Raw genomic sequence first — 20,878 nt, 5'->3', positions numbered from 1 at the left:
ACTTTGTTTCTCTGTGCAAATGTTTTTTTTGAACTACATGTTAACTAGCGATGTTGCTACTAAAATAGCCACGCTGGGTTGTGGCAAAATGAGCGCCAGAATATAGAAGAACTTCAGGTGAGCCTCTTTAGAATATTCAAAAGTGCAGATGGCAATTTAGAAAGTCAGTAGGTTACTTCAGTTTTCTTTGAAAATGCTGATTGTTACTTTTGTACCCATTATGTGTGATCAACAACAATAGATTAGCTGAACATTTAAGAATATGAGTTTGTAAGAAAATGTGAAAAGGTCGTGTCTAACGTGTCTGGAAATGCTTGTTTGCACATGCACAGATGTGACTAAAGTAATACATGTTGTGGAAAAAGATGGTCCTTTCAAATGAATAGCCAATGATGACTTTCCCCAGATGACCTTGCTATGTGAGTTTTTGTAATAGTGTCAAACCCGACCACCACTCAACATATCACAGAATCAACAAAAAACACACAACACTGAACAAAGACATGCACAGGAAGACGAGGTAAGGAGGAACCCTACACGCTTGCCACCAGAAAAATAGATTTTGCAATGTCTCATGCAAAATGGAAAAAAACAAGCACAAAATCTACCCGTAAGTCTCCCAAGGCAAGAATAGATTTCAACCAAAAGGAATTCTGCCTTAAAGGATGCATCTAAAAGCTACGAATCCTGTCAATCTCTGCAGATTGGAGCCAGATTCCAGCTTTTACTGGCCTTGGGACGAAGGCAGCATGAGAGGACGGCGATGGGCTGGGATGTTAGCCAGTTAGCCGTTAGCATTTGGGTAACTCTATGGGCCTGGATGGCTCTCTCACCTGGGATGACTGATATAGTTTTCAGGGCTCGCAGAACCCTGAAGGTTCGCAGGGCTGAGACATTGCCCAGGTCCACAAACTCTGTGACATATCTGTAAGGGAAGGGAGGAGGAGGAGGAGGAGGAGGGAGGGAGGGAGGAGCGGGTATTTGGAAAGAGCATACACGCACGCACACAGATCAGGCACGCACACACATTAAAGGACAAGACAAAAGGATTTGGACAGGAGGGGGAATGGGAGGGGGAGAGGAGGGAACGGCAAACGGTCACACACGGAGGACAAATGGCAGGAGTGCTGGCAGCAGGCGGCCTTACCTGGTATAACTGAGATAGTTTTCAAAGCTCGCAATACTCTGAACGTGCGCAGAGCTGAAACATTGCCTAGGTTTACAAACTCTGTTATATACCTGCAGGATCAAATGCACAGTTACTACAGACAGAAATCCATGAAACGTGTAGAGAGACACATCTGAGGAATTAAACCACCTCTGATAAGAGCATGTTTAAATACAGGAATCTTTCAGACAATCATCTTATTGTAATTTAATAACAAAAAAACGTTGTTGGAGGACAAGTAGCTCAAGTAGCGTGCAACAAATACGGGCTGTGAAACTCCATGCTTTAGGGGCTTACATCCATTAAAACAGACTAGAATTGAGACTTTTGGCCGTAAGCCTCAGATTATCCCGCCCGCTCTTCATTCTCCCTGCTCCTCTCCTCACGTTCAGTAACAAGCTGCCAGCCTGATTAGCATTAAAAGCATTTGGCGCCCTCTTCATCTCCGCCAGATCACGTTAAGCCGATCCTAACTCTGTTTGTCACAATACTTACGCCATAGAGATAACACTGAAATCCAGCCAGTTCCACGGGTCCCGGAGGAAAGTGAACTTCCCCACGCAGAAGCCCCTGGCCAGGATCTTTATAAGAGACTCGAAGGTGTAAATCCCTGTGAATGTGTACCTGGTTTCAAAAAAAAAAAAAAAGAGGAGGTGAGGAAGTGTGAGGTGAGAGGTTGGTTTACTGCTCTATTGCACAGAGGAAAGGTGTCAGACTTCCTTCATTGGATTTTCTACATTGGATTTGGAGAATGGCCTGTTAAAGGAAAAGTTTTGCTTCTTAGTAATGTCATCAGAGTGATACATGAGAAAATGATAAGGCCTTTCTCCTCTTTGTTGATTACACGTTTGGCTGAGATTAAGGATATTAGGAAACAAAAATGCATCAGTCACACCTAACACAGACACACAGAGAGAAAGAAGTGGGACTTACTCTACATTCTTTGCCCATTCTGGGGGATGACTGAGGGTCATGAAAGCACAGTTGGTCAGGATGGTGAACATGATCAACATGCTGAACATCGTAGAGAGAAAGTCAAGGAATACACGGAACGTTTCGAGTTTTCAGCACAATTTTCTGTCATTAAGCATCAAAACTAACACTTCCTATTTTCTCTTCATAGCACATGTCAGTCCTCCTGTCTGATGAACCCTTCAATCCAAATCACGCAGTCAAAGGATATGAGTGTACTAAAACTCGAATAGCTACCCTCCTCAGAGGGTTGAAGGGGTTTAAGATGTACAAGGCAGGAGTGGCGTTGAAACGGAAAATTGCCTTCCCGCGATTCAATACTATGAAGGTCTGAAAGAGAAACAAGAGAACATGCGTTAGGAATGCTTTTTATTGTCCCTTTAAGAGACGTAGCACCCAGAGGAGACATAAACTGTCCTTTCTTCATCGTCGCTGCTGTTGACACCCTTCAATGCGAATGTTTCGTTCGCTACAGAAGCAGAGAGGCTTAAGTGACCTCTTCTCAGATCTGTGGTTGTCATGGTGTAGCTGGAAAAGTCAACGCCAGCCAGGACACGTTGGCGCCGCAGCTCACCTGGCACATCATCTCCGATTAGCGTTTAACACCTCAGTTGGCGCGTGCTTTGAAAAGGCTCTGACTTGGCTGACAGCGTCAATGTGACACGTTAATGCTAAATGCTAATGATGCCGCTCTGTCTAAATCTAGCGGGAAGGAGAATGTCAAACCTTCTGATTGCTGTAGTAAGTGTCCAGGTCCTCCAGAGGGGTGGACACCAGGTGGGGAGGGGTGTCCCCGTAGATGAAGGGGAGAGACTTCCCCGCCTCCAGGTCGCTGTTGGGCTTGGGCCCATTCTCATCGTCGTTGTCGTTGCGGCGCTCCACCCGTGGTCTCCGAGCCTCCTCCTCGGCGATGCGCCTCTCGATGGCGGCAAGCGACTCGGGGACGAAGGGGCGGAAGCTGTCAGGTCCGGGCGGTACAAGCAGCTGTGCCATCTTGTCATCCTGCTCCTTCAGAGGGCAGCGAGGGGCTCAGCTGGGGCAGAGAGCTGCAACGAAAAGGGGAGGGGCGGGTTGTCAGGGGTCAAGGTCATGCATTCAGCTATGGAGGTTATCCTCTGAGATCATGCTGAAAGTGAGCTGGGGACCCTATGATGATAAAAAAAAGTCAGTTTCAATTTTCTTAATCAGAAATGTAGCTCTTCTTCCAAGTTCAAACAAAGACAGTACTCAGAAAAAGATTCACCTCCTTTATAAATGTGTACAAGTTGTGGATTTTTGAGACACAATGATCACAGATGGAAGACGCCTGAAGGCATAATGTTTTCTTTGACTGTTGGAGATGAAACAAGGCGAGATATTGATACAGAAATCCCAATCAGGCTGACACGGCACCTTTAATATGTCTTGCTGCAGCCTTCACATTCATTCCCAGACATCAAATCCAGACTCTCGGAGGTGTTACTGAAATGCTACAAGGACCAACGGAGCGAGCCTGCTGATGTGACTTCCACATTCGAGTGACTCAGACATGTTTAATTGCCATAGCTTTTACATAGAGTGATAAAGAAGTCTGAGCGCCATGAACGGCCTTTCTATCTATTTATAGAGGAACAATGGTATATTTCCCTTTGTGGACGAGTACTGAGGAGGAAATACAGAGCTGGCTGCAGGAGGAAAAATAACACAACAGAAAACACATTTCACATGCAAGTGCCTCTGAGTCACTAAAATGTGCACCTGTCATGATTTAGTCTTGACTGGTTTATTTTTTCAGAGTTCAGATTTCCTTTAATTTCTCGGTCTTCCCTGGCTTCCTGTCTTATTTGGTATTGCCTTACCATCAATCTAGTGTTTATTGTTCAGTCTTATTTTGTAATCACTTCTCTTCATGTTTTGTTACACTCTTCAGTTCTTTTGTTTCACGATTTAGATGACGCAGTCCCCTGTGTTGCCTCCGTCCGTTTCCCTCCTGCTGATTGGCCCTGATTGTCCTCACCTGTGTACTGTTAGTCTCACCTGTGTTTGATCACCCCTGTCTAGTTCGTCTCAGTGTTCCTTTCAGAATAAAGGCTGCTGCATGTCACGCCGTCCGCTGGTGCTTCAATCAAAGGCAGTGGGAGCTCACGGGTAGCGCTGAGGGTGCTTTAGTAAGGCCATAAATAAGAGGTCAGCTGATTCATAGGCAAGCACAAATATCCAACATAGAGTGACACGGTCAGCGTGATAAAGAGACGAGCACACGGCTCTCTGGGGGGAAACACAATCTCTCCAAATGTGCCTCTTTGTAGTTCTGTGTGAACCATTTACTGCTGGAAGAACATTGTTTCAAGAGAACGAGAGGAAGTACTTCCCTTTTTAGTGCTGAAAAGCTTCAAATTACTAAAACAGACTGTTTTCAAAATAGATCTTTTGTTAATAATGTTCCTTTTGTTTTGTTTTCTGAGTAGCAAACCCTAGCTTTCCCATAAAAACCAGCTACCAACCGTCACACCCCCAAGCCCATCCTGCTCCCATAGGAAATAACACAAACAAGTCCTTCCTGAATAAAAGCCCCAGTGAGCCATTATCAGCTCTGCAGTCTGGTGGATGCTGATCCTTGAGGGACTCGGGACAGGCCCAGAAAACAGGAGCTTTCCCCCTCTGGCAGACACTGAGAGGGATGTGTCTTTCGACCAGAAATGGAGGAACAGAGACTGCTCAAACTAACTACTGTTACGATTCCAAAAAAGCAAAGGCAGAGTGAGAGCTAATTTCAATCTCTTTTGAACTTTTAACCTGTGGCTGATTGTGACCTGAAGGAAAATCTTACATCATTTATAGGGATGTTCCTGAGTCGGTTAAACCAAACTAGATTAGATTAGATTAACAGAATAGCCTTAATGGTAAGAAAACACTACGAAAACAGTCTAATTGGACAAAAGCTATATAAATTGTCTGCGGGTAAAAATGGAATTTGGTTGGCCAAGTGCGGCTAACTTGCTATCATAGCAGTGCTAGCACTGCCAGCCTTCGATCCTCCCTGCAGCTTATGCATTGCTCCACTTGGTCGACATGCCACAAATGTCCAACTCTCATGTTGCCAATGTACTAAAAAACTAAATTCAAACTTCTGTTTCAAATGTCAATAGGCTGATATAGGCTTGTTATAACATGTAGACTTGAGCAGAATGAATTATTGCTTTACATGCTTAATACACTTCACTGTCTGAGTTATAGTTGGATATGAAACTGCCTTTCTGTCTGCATCATAAATATTATGTTAAAGCCATCTGGTGGTTAGTCGAGCTTTGCATTAACACAGGAAAAGACTTGAGTCAGGAGAAAGGTTAACAGAGAAAAGAATGCCCTCACTTGAATGATCTACCTTTCAGCACCATGGACAGCAGCGCCCTTTGGAGACGTTCCATCTCACTGTGGCCTTTGCTGCGTGTCAATCCGGCTCTTGTTCCTGCGTTTGCCGTCTCTCTTGAGCTTTCTTATCAAACAGCAGCAAATGAAGGCCGTAATTATTGAAAAATAAAACTTATTAGATTCGAGTACGAGACAGTTGGATCATCTACATTTGCGCGACATCTGAACAAACTCTGCCTGCTGATGAAATGGTGAGAACAATTGTATTCTTATGCCATTATGCACAGAATAAAATGTTCAATTTCAATCATTTCTCAGAATAGAAGTGGATGAAAACACGAGTCAAATGGCTCCTAATCACTGATCAGCTAAGCAGAGCATCCATTAACACTGGAGTGCAGGCTTATTAGAAGGAGCCAGTAAATATTGTGTTTTTTTAGAACTCATCCGGCATAAACTGGGAATTAATTACAGCCTCTCTCATCGGGGCATCTCGTGAAACACATCTGCTTGTGTCTTAAAGACTGCCACGGGACCCAGAGTTGTGACATGTGGCCTGACAGTGACAGCTGGTCTGGCATGATTTGCTTGTCAGTGGTGGCGTTATTGTGAGGGCCTGATCTCGACCCCTGTAGGTCTATCACCCACACCCTTCTCTGAGCCCAGCTATCAATGTGGTCATCCCTGGAGTCACATGTAATATGACAGAGTGGAAACATGCAGGGATAGCAGACAGCTCTGCACTTATGTGTGCTGGCACAAGAAGGAATCACAAGGTATAAGAATCAGAAGTAAGCTTGTTCAAACACGGACAGCTTTCAGTAAAGCATATGGATTAAAAACAATCTACTGGATCAAGAGTTTTCTGTTGAAGCCCGAAAGCTATATCAATCAGCCAATAATCAACGGAAAATGTATTTTTTCAGGGGATAGAATGCATATTACTTTATTGTCTACCTAGTAAAGCATGCCATGTTTCCATATTAAACCAATATTCTAAGTACATTAAAAGTCATATCAGTTAAAAAAAAACAACAAAAAAAACAACAGAAAAAGTCAAAGATGGTGTAAAAGCTGCTAAATGCTGCTATTTTTTCCCTACCTAAAACTTTTGGAAATGGATAGAATATACCCAAATCTTTGTGCAAGTGCATAAAAACTACAATGACGTTATTATTTGTTAAAGTAAAAAAAAAAAAAAAAAAAAAAAAAAAAAAGTCTATTCTTAGTATCTAATCACCAAGGGCACAGAAATGAATTTGTCTGGGAGAGCACAAAGCTAAATCAAACTCTAGAAAACTACAGCTCCCAACAGCTGTTTCCAATTTACCTAGCCTAATGGGAATCTGCAAACCCGTCCTTTAAAGGGCACTTGTCATATCGGCATCAATGCATTGAGTGCCCTTGAGCTAAACACTTGCTCTATTTTTCCCATGCACAGATGTTTCGCTGTCTATGGTGCTAAACATCGAGAGAGAGAGAGAGAGAGAGCAGCTGACCCCAAAGAACAAACAAGCAAGTGGGAACCCGTCTCATTGTGTGACATATTTTAGTCAAACAACAAAAAAGCAGCACCTGTGGAGGCTTCTTGAGCTGCACATTTGCTCTCTGCTCGCTTCAGCTATACACTTTTTTTTTTTTTCTCGGAATGACTAAAATGTCAGCGGACGTCGTGTCAAAAAGGGCGCTGCTCTTCATGGTACTGACAGCATCAGGGAAAAAAAATGCTTTTGAGTTATTTAGCTACAAAAAACAACAAATGTAGGTTATTTTCAAGTATGCTGCCGAGTATCACGACATTTAAGTACTTAAAGGACGTTTTCACCTTTGGTAGCATACCTGTTACAGGCTAAATGTAGCAGACATTTCTAATAGTACCCTTTATTATCTTACCACCATTGTATTGATTTTATATACAATTCTGAACAACAGAGAGAGACTTGCATGAAAGTATGTGCTTGTTAAGGCTAATTAAAATGAAAAATAAATTGAGCGCGTGCCAGACGATACCTTAATTGTCGCGGTTTCGAAACGAGCAGAGGGGACGGCCGCAGCTGTCGCCATGTTGATGATGTCTCCTCGTTATTATCTCCTGGACTCCGAAAAACGACACTTTCTGAATATGACACGGGAGAGAGATTGTCGAATTAGCCGCAGCCATATTGTCTTCCCCTTCTCCTTCTCCTTCTCCTCCTCCTCTGAAGAAGAAGAAGAAATGCCACCGGCGTTATGGCGACACCAAAAACAAGATAGAAAAAACGAGAACGGAGGAGACGCCGATGAGAGAGCGACCGAGGTTGATGCTTTCAAAGGCGACAAGCTCCCATCAGAACCCCCTGGAAACCAAGAGCTGAACAAACTAGGGTCCGAGGGCCACCTGGGGGTCCGTGAACTGTGGTTGAAACGGCTCCAAAGGGAACAAGCAGCTCATGAACAGCTCATTTCACAATTCTCTGTTGAAACTAAACTTTTTCTTTCTCCAAACTTTCATATTCTCTACTACTGTACAGCACAAGATAAACAGGAGTGTAGGATATTCAGCTCAGCTCATGTTTACAATAGGCTACCATGAATGAGTCTGGGCGTGTCCTTGTCAGATGTGTCTATTGCCTGCAATCATTTCACCTACAGAGAGAGCAACCAACAATTAACATAGACCCTTGTTTTCTCTACTTCGGTTTGTAGCTTTTATAGGCAATGACATAAACCTCCTAAGGCTTATCATGCATGGAGGAGACATGTTCACACCAAAGGGGCCTGCAGCTACAGGGGGCTTTCCTCCCAGTAAGTCGGGAGGTTGATATTGTTTTATCGATTTCTTCGTGATTAAAACAATATAAGGAAAGGGGGGGACTTTTAAATGATGGGCGTGTCACACGCAAAAATCGCGGAAGAACACCTTTAATGAATAAAAAATATATACATTCAAAATACGAGTAGACCTGCGTGTATCTTAGTTTTCCGTCCATATATGTATTAATAGTCGACAAACAATTGATCTAGCTCAATTTCATACTGACTTGTAAACAGTTGAAGTAACTTGAAGCGTGACATAGGCTGAGAGCCTTTTTTAAAGATCTAGATACTCACCACAAATTACGGTGCCCAGCAGGTGTGGACCCTGAAGGTAGCTCCCATCTCCGAAAGAATAATCCTTCTATTTAAGCGGATAGCACTGTCAATTTCACTTGAATAAACCACTGATCTCTGTTTCTTGAATCCAAGGGTTGGTGGATTATCATTTAAGAAACGCTCCTTTGATTTTTAGCCGCCCTTAGTCGCTCGTCGTGTAGAAATCAATCCGCGCTTCCGGTTGGTTAGGCATCACAGACTGGGAATGAAGATCCTCAAAGCTGTGACTGTCGCAAAATGACCTGAATGTGCACTAATAGGAGAAAAAAAAAAATCAAAGTCAGAGCAACGGCAACCTGTTGTTACATATGATGTCAGAAGTGACGAAAATAATGTGAAATGATACATAAATCTATTAGTCACGAGGTAACCAGCTATTTATACTGCTAATAAATTTTAAATAAGTTTTAAAGGGCTGGGTCATGTTCATTTTGGCCAATGTGATTATTTCCATTTACATAAATGCATCATAAAAAAATATATTGTCAACTTCTTGCAGCCCATTAATTGTGTCAAATGGTTAAAGACTGCAGTTACAGCTATTTTTATCACCAAAAGTTTAATTTATAGACAACTGACGATTTTTTTGCTGAAGGTGGGGCGGAGACAGAGGTGTCAGGAAGGTGTCAAGTTGTAAGGACGTTGAGGTGGAGATATAAGCTTAAACATCACTCGCCTTGCATTTCTCTTGTGAATTTATGCCACCTGCTGGACAGTCTATGGCATAACAGCTCCACTCGGTTGCATAATAACTTCATTAAGAGACAATGTTTGTTTTCCTCTGTATTTGAGAGTAAAGTGGAGCTCCCAAATGAATATGACCGGTTTGACAAAGATGGACAAACAATGAACTTAAATTAAAGTGCATTGTTTGAACCCTAACCCTTGATTTCAATAGGTTGGTAGATTCTGTTTGGAAATGAAAAAAAAGGGAAACTCCATCCCTCCAGGGTCTGTCTGCAGCTGACAGAGACACACCCTTCAGCTCCATGTTGCATGACACTCTCACATAGGTGCATGGAGTTTCACTTCTCCATGTGAACATAAAAACTTAGTTTGATGTCCTCATTTAAAACTTCATCAATTTCCTATCAAGGTGCCAAAAAAAACAAAAAAAAAAAACAGAAGATGATAAATAAAAAAAATGTTGTTTTTTTTCCCTTTCAGTTCCATCCTTTGAATGTCTGACATTCCTCACAGAGTCCAAAAAAGGAAAAAAATGAACACACCCTTCAGCTGCATTTAGCATGGCAATCTGACATATGGGGGCACACTGTTTCGCTCAACCATGTGAACACAAGTGACGACTCCTTTAGACACACTTTTACATGCAGGCTTTATTGAGATTTGTTTCATCCCATGCAATCAAATTGTCTAATATCCTGAATTATTTAGTACAGGAAACGTAATTTGTTCAAACATATGAAGGTGCAACATTAGTAATTTAACTATAAATAAGACTTTCATTGTAATTTTATGCAAATTTAAGCAAATGAAGCCTTCACACACAATTGTTTTGAGAATCAGTGTTCTTGCAATATTCCCACCCATACCATGCTAAACTGACAGCTATCTTCGATCTGAGATGAAGACATCTGAGGCCCTCTTTTTCTTTCTGTTTCTCTTTTCAAGCTGAATTCAAATTCAAATAAAAACACAGAGAGCTTCCTTGCATACAAGAGCTACCCTGTTGTGAACAGTGTTTCCAAAGATGAGCTCACAGTTGTCATTCCTGGCAGCTTGTTGAGACTTTGCCGTGGGTTTTCATTAGAAGCAGAGTGCTAAATGTGGACGCTCACATTCAAACACAGAGATGTCAGAATGAGGTTGTAGCATGTCAACACTTACCTTTGTTGTTCTGTAAGCCCCTCTGATTTTAATCTTGTTAGCTAATGCTGCACATTTTTAAGAAAAATAGACATAACAAATGAGTTTGGGAACGCCTACAGAGAAGCAAGGACTACATATTGAAATGTTAAGAAGGACTTGAGCATTATCACATTATGTACTGAATATCAGCACAGGAGAATCAAGCACAAGAGATGTCAAATCTATACTTTTTAAATTTCCTTCAACAGAAAGAAAGTGAAGCCTGTCAGTTTCACAAGTCATATTTTATGAAACATAGCTACTCCGTGGTGAGAATTATGCTACATGTCTGATCTAACTCAGTCTGCCATACATTGGAACAAGATAGAAACAAATTGACGTGGTTAACACTGTTTTTCTCTCTGTCAAGCTCTGCAGTGTGATTTCCGGGCCTGCTTCCATTTCACAACATGATAAGTGATGATAAAGAAAAACAGACTGGATGGTGTGACTAACAGGCTTTCTGTTCATCCATTAGTCATCAAAAGAAGTTCATTAGCACAGTGATCTGTTTACTGCAGAGGCCCATTGAGAGTCCGCTGAAAGACTTCACAATGAGATTACAAGATTACAGTTTGCGGGGACATGTGTTCCCTGTGCTTAATTTGATTAAAACTCCCACATAACTGAGTGCTAGGGCTCACCTTCTGTATGCAGATTAATCAAGAGCTTTGTATGATATAGAGGATCGTGGTCTAACAGCTAGGACAAACATTCAAACACATCCAGGCTCACTATGTTCATGCTCAACATCGCCAAACTCCACATATTTCATGTTGCCTTTGAATTTTTGTGTTATTATAAACTTAGTTTCTTTGGGAAGGACTTTAAAAGAGTAGATGAGGAAGACATTTATTTTGCTTTTTGGGAGGCTCATTTTACTAGCCATCTCTCACAACCCCTTCAATGAATATTGTGACCCATTATAGGGTCAAGAACCGCCGATTCAGAGCCAATGACTAAAGAGAGTCGACAAGTGTTTTTATTGTATAAACACACTCCCTTCACTGAACTAAATGACTCCTACTAAATCGGTGAATTAGCACAGATACCTGAAGAGCCTGAGAGATCTGAGAGAACTGATGTGATCTTGTGTATTTCAGCAGGGTGAAGAGTGAAGGAGTTAGCTGAACAGATTCAAAAGAGTTTGGACTTTCGAGGTGAGCGAAACAGTCCTATTCAAAGGTCTAATAATTACAGCTGCGTTTACTTTTGGACTTCAACCAAAATCCTCTTGAGAGGCTGAGTTATGTGGATTAGAGGCCTGGTATATTTTTTATGGTTCAAGAAGAACTGGTTCGCAAAGTTACCATGCTGTGAATTCACCCCTCCTTCATCACCACCACTTCCCACAAAGCATACACACTGTCCACACAAACACAAACATGCAAAGTGATGTCACATGACTGGGCAGGGCCTGTAGGTGTGGTAGGCGAGTCTGCTAAACAGGGATTACAGGGGAAGGAACCCTTTTCTGCCTTCCTCAATTTCTCTCCTCCTACGACCTAATAACACAGAAGAGAGAGCTGAAAGAGAATGGCACGAATCTGTGGACAGAGGTACGTGTAAATCACAACGGATGCAAGTATGTATTGGATGCAATTGAAGTGTTTTTGAATATGGGAGCATGCTGCGACATGGCCTGTTAAGAGCACTAATCCTTCTTACAGGAGAAACAGTGTAAGCTTATTTAGAACTAAGTATTACTGCTTGAACAGCATGGCTGAAACTGTTTTCGGAGGCTTTATGTAGTTTGTTATGTTGCATTATAGTTGGATGAGGTGAACATGTTGTGTCTTTGCAATATGAATGGAAACTAACCACTTTAGGCCTACAGTAGACTCAGCCTTGAAAAAATACCTTTTTGCACTTTCTTCCACTGCAAAACCAAACACACATGTGCTGCTGTACTCAGGTATAACTGTAACCATGGAGAACAATCTTTTTGCCTTAACTGCTGCTATATATATATATTTATATATATATGTATGTATAGCTTATATTCATTCATAATCATAAGATACAATATAAGATATAATGCTTATTTTGAGGAATACATACACAACAAAAAATTTTTTTAAAGTGGATACATGCTAAATTATATTATGGCACCATAAATTCAAACATTATTACAAGAAACATTTGTTGATTATGTACTAGCTAATATATGCAAAAAAAACCAAAACAAAACAAAAAAAAAAGGAAAAAAGAAAATTTATTTATTTTTCGATTTTTTACGTCAAATTTGTATTTGCTTCCCACTGTACTCAATAACCTCTGTGACTAAACGCGCGTCTGTGCTCACGCGCTGACGGAAGGGAGCAGCGTCCTCGACGCACGCACGTGCTGATGAACAGATACGCACAGCTGTTTTGTTGGCACGCTCCAGTAAACTGCTCGCTCGAAATACACTGAGGGCGTAGACTTGAATCAAACTGTTTAAAGAGGCTGAACCACACGGGGTCAAAGTTCATACACAGAGAGGTGACATTCCTGGAGGGAGGCGGAGAAGAGATTTAATTAAACCCAAACAGCGTCGTCAACTAGTGGAAGTTGCTCAGTGTTTTTTCTTCCAAACACAAACAAAAAAAAACATTTGGAGTTTCTGCTTTAAATGAAAGTTTCAAGGACAGTTTGGAAACTGTTTGGCTTTTATGTTGGAAACGCTTTATTTTTTATTTGACATTTATTTTACATGGTTCCCGTTTGAAGAAGAGTCTTTTCAGGTAACCACGGTTCAACCACTTGAGGTTTGGCATGTTTGTAGACTTCAACGCGGATTAATGAAAAAGCTTGCCTTTCAAATTAGTGACATTTACAGATTTATGTGTATCGGTGCTGTTAGATGAAATCAAACTGTAATGATGATAAATAAAGATAAATCTGTATTTGTAAAGAAATAAAAAGGCTGCATTATAGCAAAGTATATTGTAGTTGCTAAAACAGTTAAATTGGACAAAACAATTGGATTACTCACACTGAATAATAAATAATTCTGATGGATATTTTTGGAACAAAAAAAATCTTGTTTTCTCCATCCTCCAGGTAAATTAACTAAAAAGGATATTTTATTGGATATTTTATTAATCATGCTGTGTATAAAAGATGTTTAAGATGTAGTCTGGGGGCCTTCATCTCTGGATCATGAATTTATTTTGAGCAGCTCTGAGACATTTCACACTGGCAAGAGGGAATAACTGTCACTGACTCTATTTCTGCTCCTGCTTTGTCACCACCATGCAAATAATCCCACCGACTGAATGCAACGTTTCTGTTTTTTTTAAGGGGGTTTACCTGACGTCAGGACCAGCATCTGATCTGGAGAAGCTTCTGCATTGGTTTGAAGTCTCTGTGAGATGGATGAGCAGGTGAATCCGTTGGACAGAGACCACTCCCTGTCCGTGGTTCTGCCAGGTGGACTGGAGAAGCACGCCACGGTGCATGGAAGGTGAGCCATAGATACTAGGAGCTGTGTTTTCATCGATATTGTGCAAGTGTCCGAGCAAAACGAACATTAATATATTAAAGGTGCACTGAGGTATTGCAAGGTGCTATGTAAGTACTTCTATGCTAACAGATATTTTCTGCTAAAGGTCTAATTTGCTCCACAGAAAGTTGTACTTTTATGGTTCACCTGCATACAGCGATTAGAAGCCGTGGGACTTTACAGCTGTTTAAGGGTCATTTGTTTTCTTTCACTTTTCCTCCTCTTCATAGCAAACCAGTGATGGACCTATTGGTGACCCTCTGTGCGAGTTACCACCTGAATCCGTCTGACTACACGGTCGAGGTTCTCTCGCCCAACAAGAACAACATCCGCTTCAAACCGAACTCTCCCATCGGCTCACTGGAAGCCGAGAAGATTGTGCTGAAGCCTAAAGGCACAGAAGAAAAGATCAGGAGGCCGTACATGCCTGAGGTAGGAAAAAAAAAAGTTGAGAACCGAAGTTTTATTCTTGACTACACTATTTATTACCTGTCGGACAATTATACATCACAAAAATCTAAGCAATAACTAATAGGAAAAGGACATGTCTGTTTCTCTTTGTAGCCTTCTGTGCGTCTGTTGATCAACTACAATAAGTCCCACAAGGCCGTGGTGCGTGTGAATCCCAAAGTGCCCCTTGAGTTGCTGATGCCCGTGGTGTGTGACAAGTGCGAGTTTCAGGTGGCAACAACCGTGTTGCTGAGAGACTCGCAGTCCAAAGAGCCTCTGGATTTGACCAAGAGTTTAGACGACCACAGTTTAAGGGAGGTTTTCGCCAAAGACGCCGCCGTCGAGCATCAACATCGATCGAAGACGCCGGAAACTGGTACGCGTTCGAGTAAAAGCTTCGAAATAAAAAGACTGTTATGAAACATCTAAGCCAATGCAAGAGAGTAAAACATGTGTCCACTCCATGCTAGCTGCAATAGTCCCTGAAGACGCATAACACCCATCTTCTTCCTTGTTATTGTAAACAAAGCCAATCTAAAAATAAGACGCTGTGTTCCGACATTAATGCTAATTGTTCTCCTTCTCTGTCTGAAACAGCTGTCACGCCAGCAGAGGTCATCACACCGCCTCTGCTACAAGGTAACGCGTAAACACGCTAATACAAAGTGTCAGCCTCGACCTTTGTTGTATGTCAGATCATTTGATAATCAAGAGTGATTTTTTTTTTCTAGGTGTAGACCTTCCAAAGACGGAGAAGAAGCAGAAGGAGAATAACGGCTTTCTCAGTTTATTCAGAAGGAGGAAGAAAAAGCCTCAAACGGTACAGTGATGAATCAGCATGTGATGTGAGTAATTGTTCTGTACATGCGAAAAAATGTTTTTCTTGAACCTAAATGTTCGCTTCCCTCGTCGCAGGAAGGGACGGTGAGTGCCCCGGCTTCTCCTGGCCTCAAAGTGGGAGTCAGCGCCAATGTCCAGAGCGCATCTTCTTCTTCTTTTAACACCCTGACGACGGACATGCCCAAGAAGAGACGCGCCCCCCAGCCTCCTATTGGCGCGTCACAGAGCATCCCCAACAACCTCGCCACCTGTCATCTCAGAGGAGCACAGGTGGGCCGGTGGGGAAAACACCTCTTCTTCTCCATTGGCTTCCCAATGTGTAGACGACTTCTTTCACTTCTCCTTTTTCTTCTCTAATCACCTTATTCTGCTGCGTGTTCATTCTTTCCACTTCTTCCCGTTTCTTCTTCCTCATTTCTATTTATCACACTTGCATCTTTCCTATTTTTTTTCTTCTTCTATTCTTTACTTCTGCTTGCTTCATTTTAGTGAATTGAATCTTCCGTCCTTATTATTTTCTTCTTACTACTTTTTTCTCCAATCTTCTTTCCCCTCCTGCTCTCCCTGTCTTTTTGATCTCCTTCTTTATTTCCACCTTTACCCTGTTTTTTTTCCATCGCTGTCTTGTGTCCTCCTTCCTCATTTGTTCATAACTATCTTCCAACATAAAGATATCTGTGAATACCATCATCTGATTGAATGCAGGCACTGATTCAAGATGAGGAATTGTCGATTCTGTGTCTTTTAAATGTTAAAGACTAACAACCCTGATGAAGGAAATGAGGGAGGACAAACATCTAGCAGTGATGTCATTATCTTGTATCTCTGCAGAGGTCTGCAGAGTCCACATTAAGGAGCACCAAGAGGAGGGCCCCTCCCCCTCCCTGTACAAGCAACCACCAGGAGCTGCAGGCACACACCGAGGTCAAAGGTAAAAAGGCATGATGATTGATAACCTTTACACTTAGTGATGAAGACGCTTTGAGAAGAAGAGAGGCTCGATTCTGTGCCAGACATTTGAATAAAGATGATAAAGATCGTGTCCTCTGAGATGATCAACGAAAAGAGACATTTTCCTTTCTAGTCAGCAAAACTGAGCCTGTTCCTCTTTCTGTTGCCATCTAGTGGTGGTGAGTGATGCAGCGTTAATAAAAGCGCAGGAACAAATGAAAGACGCTCGGACACAATCCCAATCGACCTTTCACAGCATATCAATAGAAATCAAAAAGAGCTTAAAGTGGGGTGAATTCTTGTGTCTGCCAAATCGTCACGGCTTCAGTCGGAGCCGTGCGAGGTCAAGAGAGATTGAAGTTAAATCAAGATTAAAATGTCACAGGGAATACCATCAAATGTGCGATTTAGCAGTTAAATCCAGCACACAAAAAAACTCTGCTTTTATCAGTCAGAGCAATTTAACCCTGTCCAGGGCAATTAAAGTGACCCGGAGGGCCTCGTTCATGGAACATATTGGCTTTCGTCTGCTCAGGAGATAAATCCCTCTATTGTCCCAGCTTTCATCCTTTGTATTAGTCTGTCTGATTTGCTTTCACCACCTGGCACACGGCTCTTTTTTCTTTTCTTTTTTTTTTTTTTTGGATCTGCTTTCATAGACTTTAACGGACAATGACCATTCTGTGAAGAGACAAAGGTTATTACTGCGAGAAGAGGACAGAGACGACATAAAAAGAAACATTAAAGTGTTCGAATCCTCTTATATAAAAAAATGCCTCCTAAATTCACTCCATGTGCTTTCTTTAGCTGTTAAAACATCTGCTGAGTCTGTATCATTCCTAGCGTTGGAAAACAACCCCTCCCTTCCTCTGCATCCCGTACTCCCGCTCTACATAATCAACCCACCAAACTAGCTTTAAGATTGCTCCTGTAACCTTTAAAGCCCCCTTCACACATGCAAGAAAGCCTGCCTTTTCAAATATTTATGTGTTGCTCTTTTGCATGGACTACATCCAACATGGCGGGAGATTTTTGCAAAAAGAGCTTCCTGCCATCAGAAGAGTCTGAAGCAGTTTAGTTCTGAGCACATTTACAGCCTCGCAGGACATCGGTGTTGTGTTTTTACCGCCTGTAGACTGAAAATGGCTGCTTTCTGTTTCTCCTCCCTGCTTACAGACTCTGTGTTACCTGAAGGGGGGAGTGAGTGAAGGGCTGCTGCTGCTGCTGCTGCTGTCTTTTTCCTCTCCTCCTTAATCGGCCCCTCTTCCTCCTCTCCGTCCTCCTCCTGCGTTGGCCTCTTCTTCCTCCTATCCCGTCTTAGTGGCTTTTCATGGATCTATGTGTCCCTGTCGCCTGCTGCACTTCAACACTATTTATTTATCTCGTTGTTTTGTCCTGTATTCTGCTGTGAATCCTGTAACTTTCTCACCTTGTCCCAAGTTTTTTATCTCGTTTTAATGTTTGTTTCCTGAAACATAATTTGACTTTGTGAACTTTTTTCTGGTGCCTTTTTTATTCAGAATAGAAACCAAAAGTAATGCGTAAAAGGCATGAAAATAACTGTTTGACATTTGACGAGGTTCAAGCAATCTTTTTTTTTTTTTTTTTTTTTTTTTTTTTTTTAAACTTCAATATTTGTCTGTTGTTTGTGTTTGTTTCTTTACCTGCTTCACTGTTCTGCCTGTTTTATATACATGTTTTTCCTTTTTTTGTGTGTGTTTGATTTGGGGCCCCTATTATTTGGTTTCTTTGTTATTTCAGTTTTTATTTTCTTTTATTAATCAGCATTTTTCTTATTCGAATAAAAAAAGTGAATAACTATGTCAACTTTAGTTCCTGATCTTTTCTTTAAGAAATATTTGAACATCACATTGAGAGAAGTTAGTTAACAACTGAGTTTAGAGGATTTTTGGATGTTTGGGATCGATGTTTAAATTTTGTAGTTTTTTTATTTATTTTTTTTTTTTTTTTAAACCTCTCCGATCAGTTTCCATGCCACTAAATCTCTCCTGTTTCTCCAGGGATTCTTGACTCCCTGCGTCCGTCGGCTGAGCTGGGAGAAAGTGACGAGTCAGACTCTGTAACCCTCTCGTTCTCCTCATCTTCCTCACCCCTACCATCACACTCGCGCTCATCCTCATCCTTCTCACGACCATCGCTTTCTCATCTCCACGACATGGGCGAGCGCCTGCCTTCATTTCGAGGGAGAGACCTATCGGAAGCCCGCTGCGCTCTCGCCAAAGTGTTGACGTCCTCTATTAGCAAAGGAGCGCTGATAAAACGCTTCAGTAGCTCTTCCACGTTCCCGAAGTCCAACGGTAGCTCCGCCTTTATTCCAATGCCTCAGAGACGCTCGGATAACGTTGCAGACTGCGTAGCGCTGGGACCTGTTTTAACCTCTGACCTCACCGCTGAGCCTGAATGGGAGGATCCGATTCAGAGGAGGCTGCTGACCACGTTTAAAGTGGTTCCATCCAGGAAACAGAGGTCGACAGATGGAGGAATGGCCGTGACAGAGCAGATGACGTCGGAAGAAGCCCCGCAGAGTGCAGCGTCTCGTGAGGTTATCGAGGATCTAGCTGAGAAAGAGGAGGCAGGCCGCAGGACGTCTTCGTCGAGTCCAGGACGCTCCTCTCGGGAGGCTTCTGACACGTGTAACTCTCCTCCAAATCCGCTCGATTTAGACCAAAATCTGGGTCGTCAAAGCTCGACTCCGTCTGAGGTTGGAGAGACTTTTGAACTCGTGGAAGAAGAGACACCCGAAGTGACGTCGGAGGTGCAACAAGCGGCAGAAGAACTTCCCGGTGAAGCTCAGATTGAGCCTGAGGATGAGGGGGAACTACTTCTACGCCCGAGTGCCGAGTCCATGAGATCCGACTCAGACCATTGTGGTTCAAACACCAATGAGGAGGGCGCTGAGGAGGAAGAGGAGGACTGTTTCCCTCCTCCTCCTCCACCCGTTTACTTCAATGAAGACTCGGAAGCGGACAAAAAAGACGCTACAAACTCCTCTTCACCGTCGAATCCCATCTCGAACGGACAAATAAATCCACCCAGTGAGGAGCATCAAAGTGTGCCCACTCCATCCTCGCCTTACATGCACGCAGCTGCGCAGGGACCCGTGGACGAGACCGGCGCTGTCCCGTCCAGGTTTGCGCAGGCGGTGGCGTTGGCGGTGCAGAGGTCCCGCATCCAGAGTCATGGGAACCGTTTAGGCCCTCAGGCGCCCAGTGGTCCAAACGGCACTCTTCCCTCATCGCCCAGGTCCACATACCAGTACGGTGAGGAACACTGACCCCCGATTTTAATACACAAAGATCAGCTGTAGCATCATGGCTACTGATGCAATCCTATTTTATTTCACTTGAAGTGATGTGCTTTCAGTTTGCAGACTTGAAAATGAAGAAAATTCAAAATGTATCAAGTCATTTGATTTGGCCTTTTGCACCATGCACAGTATCCCGAGGACAAAACGCATGATTAGTGAATGCTGCAAACCAGCAGACTAAACCAGAATTTTTAAGGCTTTTTTAGCACAAAACTATCTGAGATGGAGACACTGTATGTGTGATAAGTATTTTTCTCAATGTTGGATGTCTGCCTGTCAAAGAATTTATGTTCATGCAAGGTTCTGTGGATTCCTGCCTATAGAGGAAAGATTGGATGTAAACATTCTTGTTTGTTTCCTCTCCTCTCTGCTGCAGGTGCCTGACCGGCTTCCTCCCACGTCTCTGAATGGACGTTTTTTTTGTTTTAGGGTGAGGGTTCAAAGTGGATTAAGGACACCAGGCTGCGCACGTGACCTTCAAGTAGCTCAAATCAAAAAAGCTCAGCTGACGAATTCCCCCCCCAGGAAGGAAAAAAAAAAAAAAAAAAAGAGCTGCATCAATCTTGACGAGAAGCAAAGCGTTGACTTGCTGTTTTTATTTCTTGTCTCTTTATTTCTCAAGACGCATTCACGTTTGGCCCAATGTTCACAGGTTGAACATAAACACTTCTGTTTGTCAAAGACGCCAAATGTACAGGACATAAATTGTTGAACTGACAGTGTCCTGTTTTTTCTTTACTTCCTTTTGGCTTTTCATTCAAGATGTGCCAAGGCGGACACACCGCTGACGTCAGAACTTTTCTTTTTGTGTAACTTTGCTTGAAACAAAAGACATAATAACTCTCATTCTATATTTGTGCCTGGTGCATTTTTTGTATGCTGTAAAATGTGAAGTCTGCAGTAAAACGAATGAACTCCGTTTCAGATTCTTATGCTTTCTCGCCACCAGGTGGCAGTAGAGTATTGTTTCTAAATGAAAACCCTTAACGTCATCTGTTAGATCTTTTCCACTGCATGAGTTGAGCTGAATTTATCACAAGTGTCACGTTTAACAAAACAGTAATTATGATTTTGTGTTTACTCGAGAACCAGAAATTAACTGACATGAAGAATTATTCTAATTCATTAGTCCAAAGGCCTTCCTTAGCGCAACATATTTTTAAATAACTAAATTACATTATTGCAGATGTGAATTTCCTGAATTTAAAGCAGAAACAAACAAACGCAAAAAATAAAATAAAATCCTTGTTGGAAGCATCAGTTTTATGCCAAGCATCTCAACACCTTCCTGAATAAACTCAGTCCACTTTGCTCACATGCACACACTCTT

General features: G+C 42.2%; 2 protein-coding genes across 9 annotated transcripts in view; one reads left to right on the top strand and one right to left on the bottom strand.

The window, feature by feature from the left end:
• Nucleotides 1-8,859, bottom strand: part of LOC306818543 (sodium channel protein type 2 subunit alpha-like) — a 29,025-nt gene extending 20,166 nt beyond the window's left edge. For 2 of the 5 annotated variants that reach the window (XM_079336182.1, XM_079336184.1), the window contains exons 1-7: nucleotides 8,582-8,859; nucleotides 7,502-7,607; nucleotides 2,867-3,186; nucleotides 2,353-2,470; nucleotides 2,102-2,192; nucleotides 1,664-1,792; nucleotides 1,148-1,239 (exon numbers count right to left, since the gene is read on the bottom strand). In XM_079336182.1, coding sequence (XP_079192308.1) covers nucleotides 1,148-1,239; nucleotides 1,664-1,792; nucleotides 2,102-2,192; nucleotides 2,353-2,470; nucleotides 2,867-3,133 — 697 coding nt within the window. In that variant the 5' untranslated portion in view covers nucleotides 3,134-3,186; nucleotides 7,502-7,607; nucleotides 8,582-8,859. Of the gene's footprint in view, nucleotides 1-833; nucleotides 926-1,147; nucleotides 1,240-1,663; nucleotides 1,793-2,101; nucleotides 2,193-2,352; nucleotides 2,471-2,866; nucleotides 3,187-7,501; nucleotides 7,608-8,581 lie in introns of those variants that run through there. The other 3 variants (XM_079336183.1, XM_079336185.1, XM_079336186.1) reach the window with 3 other exon arrangements.
• Nucleotides 8,860-11,959: 3,100 nt separating this feature from the next.
• On the top strand, nucleotides 11,960-20,467 carry LOC306818550 (uncharacterized protein). 4 transcript variants are annotated; one of them, XM_079336203.1, is made up of 10 exons: nucleotides 11,960-12,051; nucleotides 13,778-13,940; nucleotides 14,210-14,411; nucleotides 14,544-14,805; nucleotides 15,027-15,068; nucleotides 15,161-15,249; nucleotides 15,345-15,539; nucleotides 16,101-16,200; nucleotides 18,242-19,501; nucleotides 19,925-20,467. In XM_079336203.1, exons 2-10 carry the CDS (start codon nucleotides 13,849-13,851, stop codon nucleotides 19,930-19,932), a joined length of 2,250 nt encoding a protein of 749 aa, XP_079192329.1. In that variant the 5' UTR covers nucleotides 11,960-12,051; nucleotides 13,778-13,848; the 3' UTR covers nucleotides 19,933-20,467. The 4 variants fall into 4 exon arrangements, with proteins under 4 accessions (XP_079192329.1, XP_079192328.1, XP_079192330.1 ...); XM_079336202.1 differs by lacking the exon at nucleotides 11,960-12,051 and adding an exon at nucleotides 13,190-13,218; XM_079336204.1 differs by lacking the exon at nucleotides 11,960-12,051 and having other exon boundaries at nucleotides 13,777-13,940; nucleotides 19,978-20,467.
• The last annotated feature ends 411 nt before the right edge of the window (nucleotides 20,468-20,878 follow it).

Source organism: Symphodus melops (genome assembly GCF_947650265.1).
Source record: "Symphodus melops genome assembly, chromosome: 23".
Lineage (NCBI taxonomy): Eukaryota > Metazoa > Chordata > Actinopteri > Labriformes > Labridae > Symphodus > Symphodus melops.
Note: the sequence above shows the minus strand (reverse complement) of the source record. Positions and strands in the feature narration are given on the sequence as shown.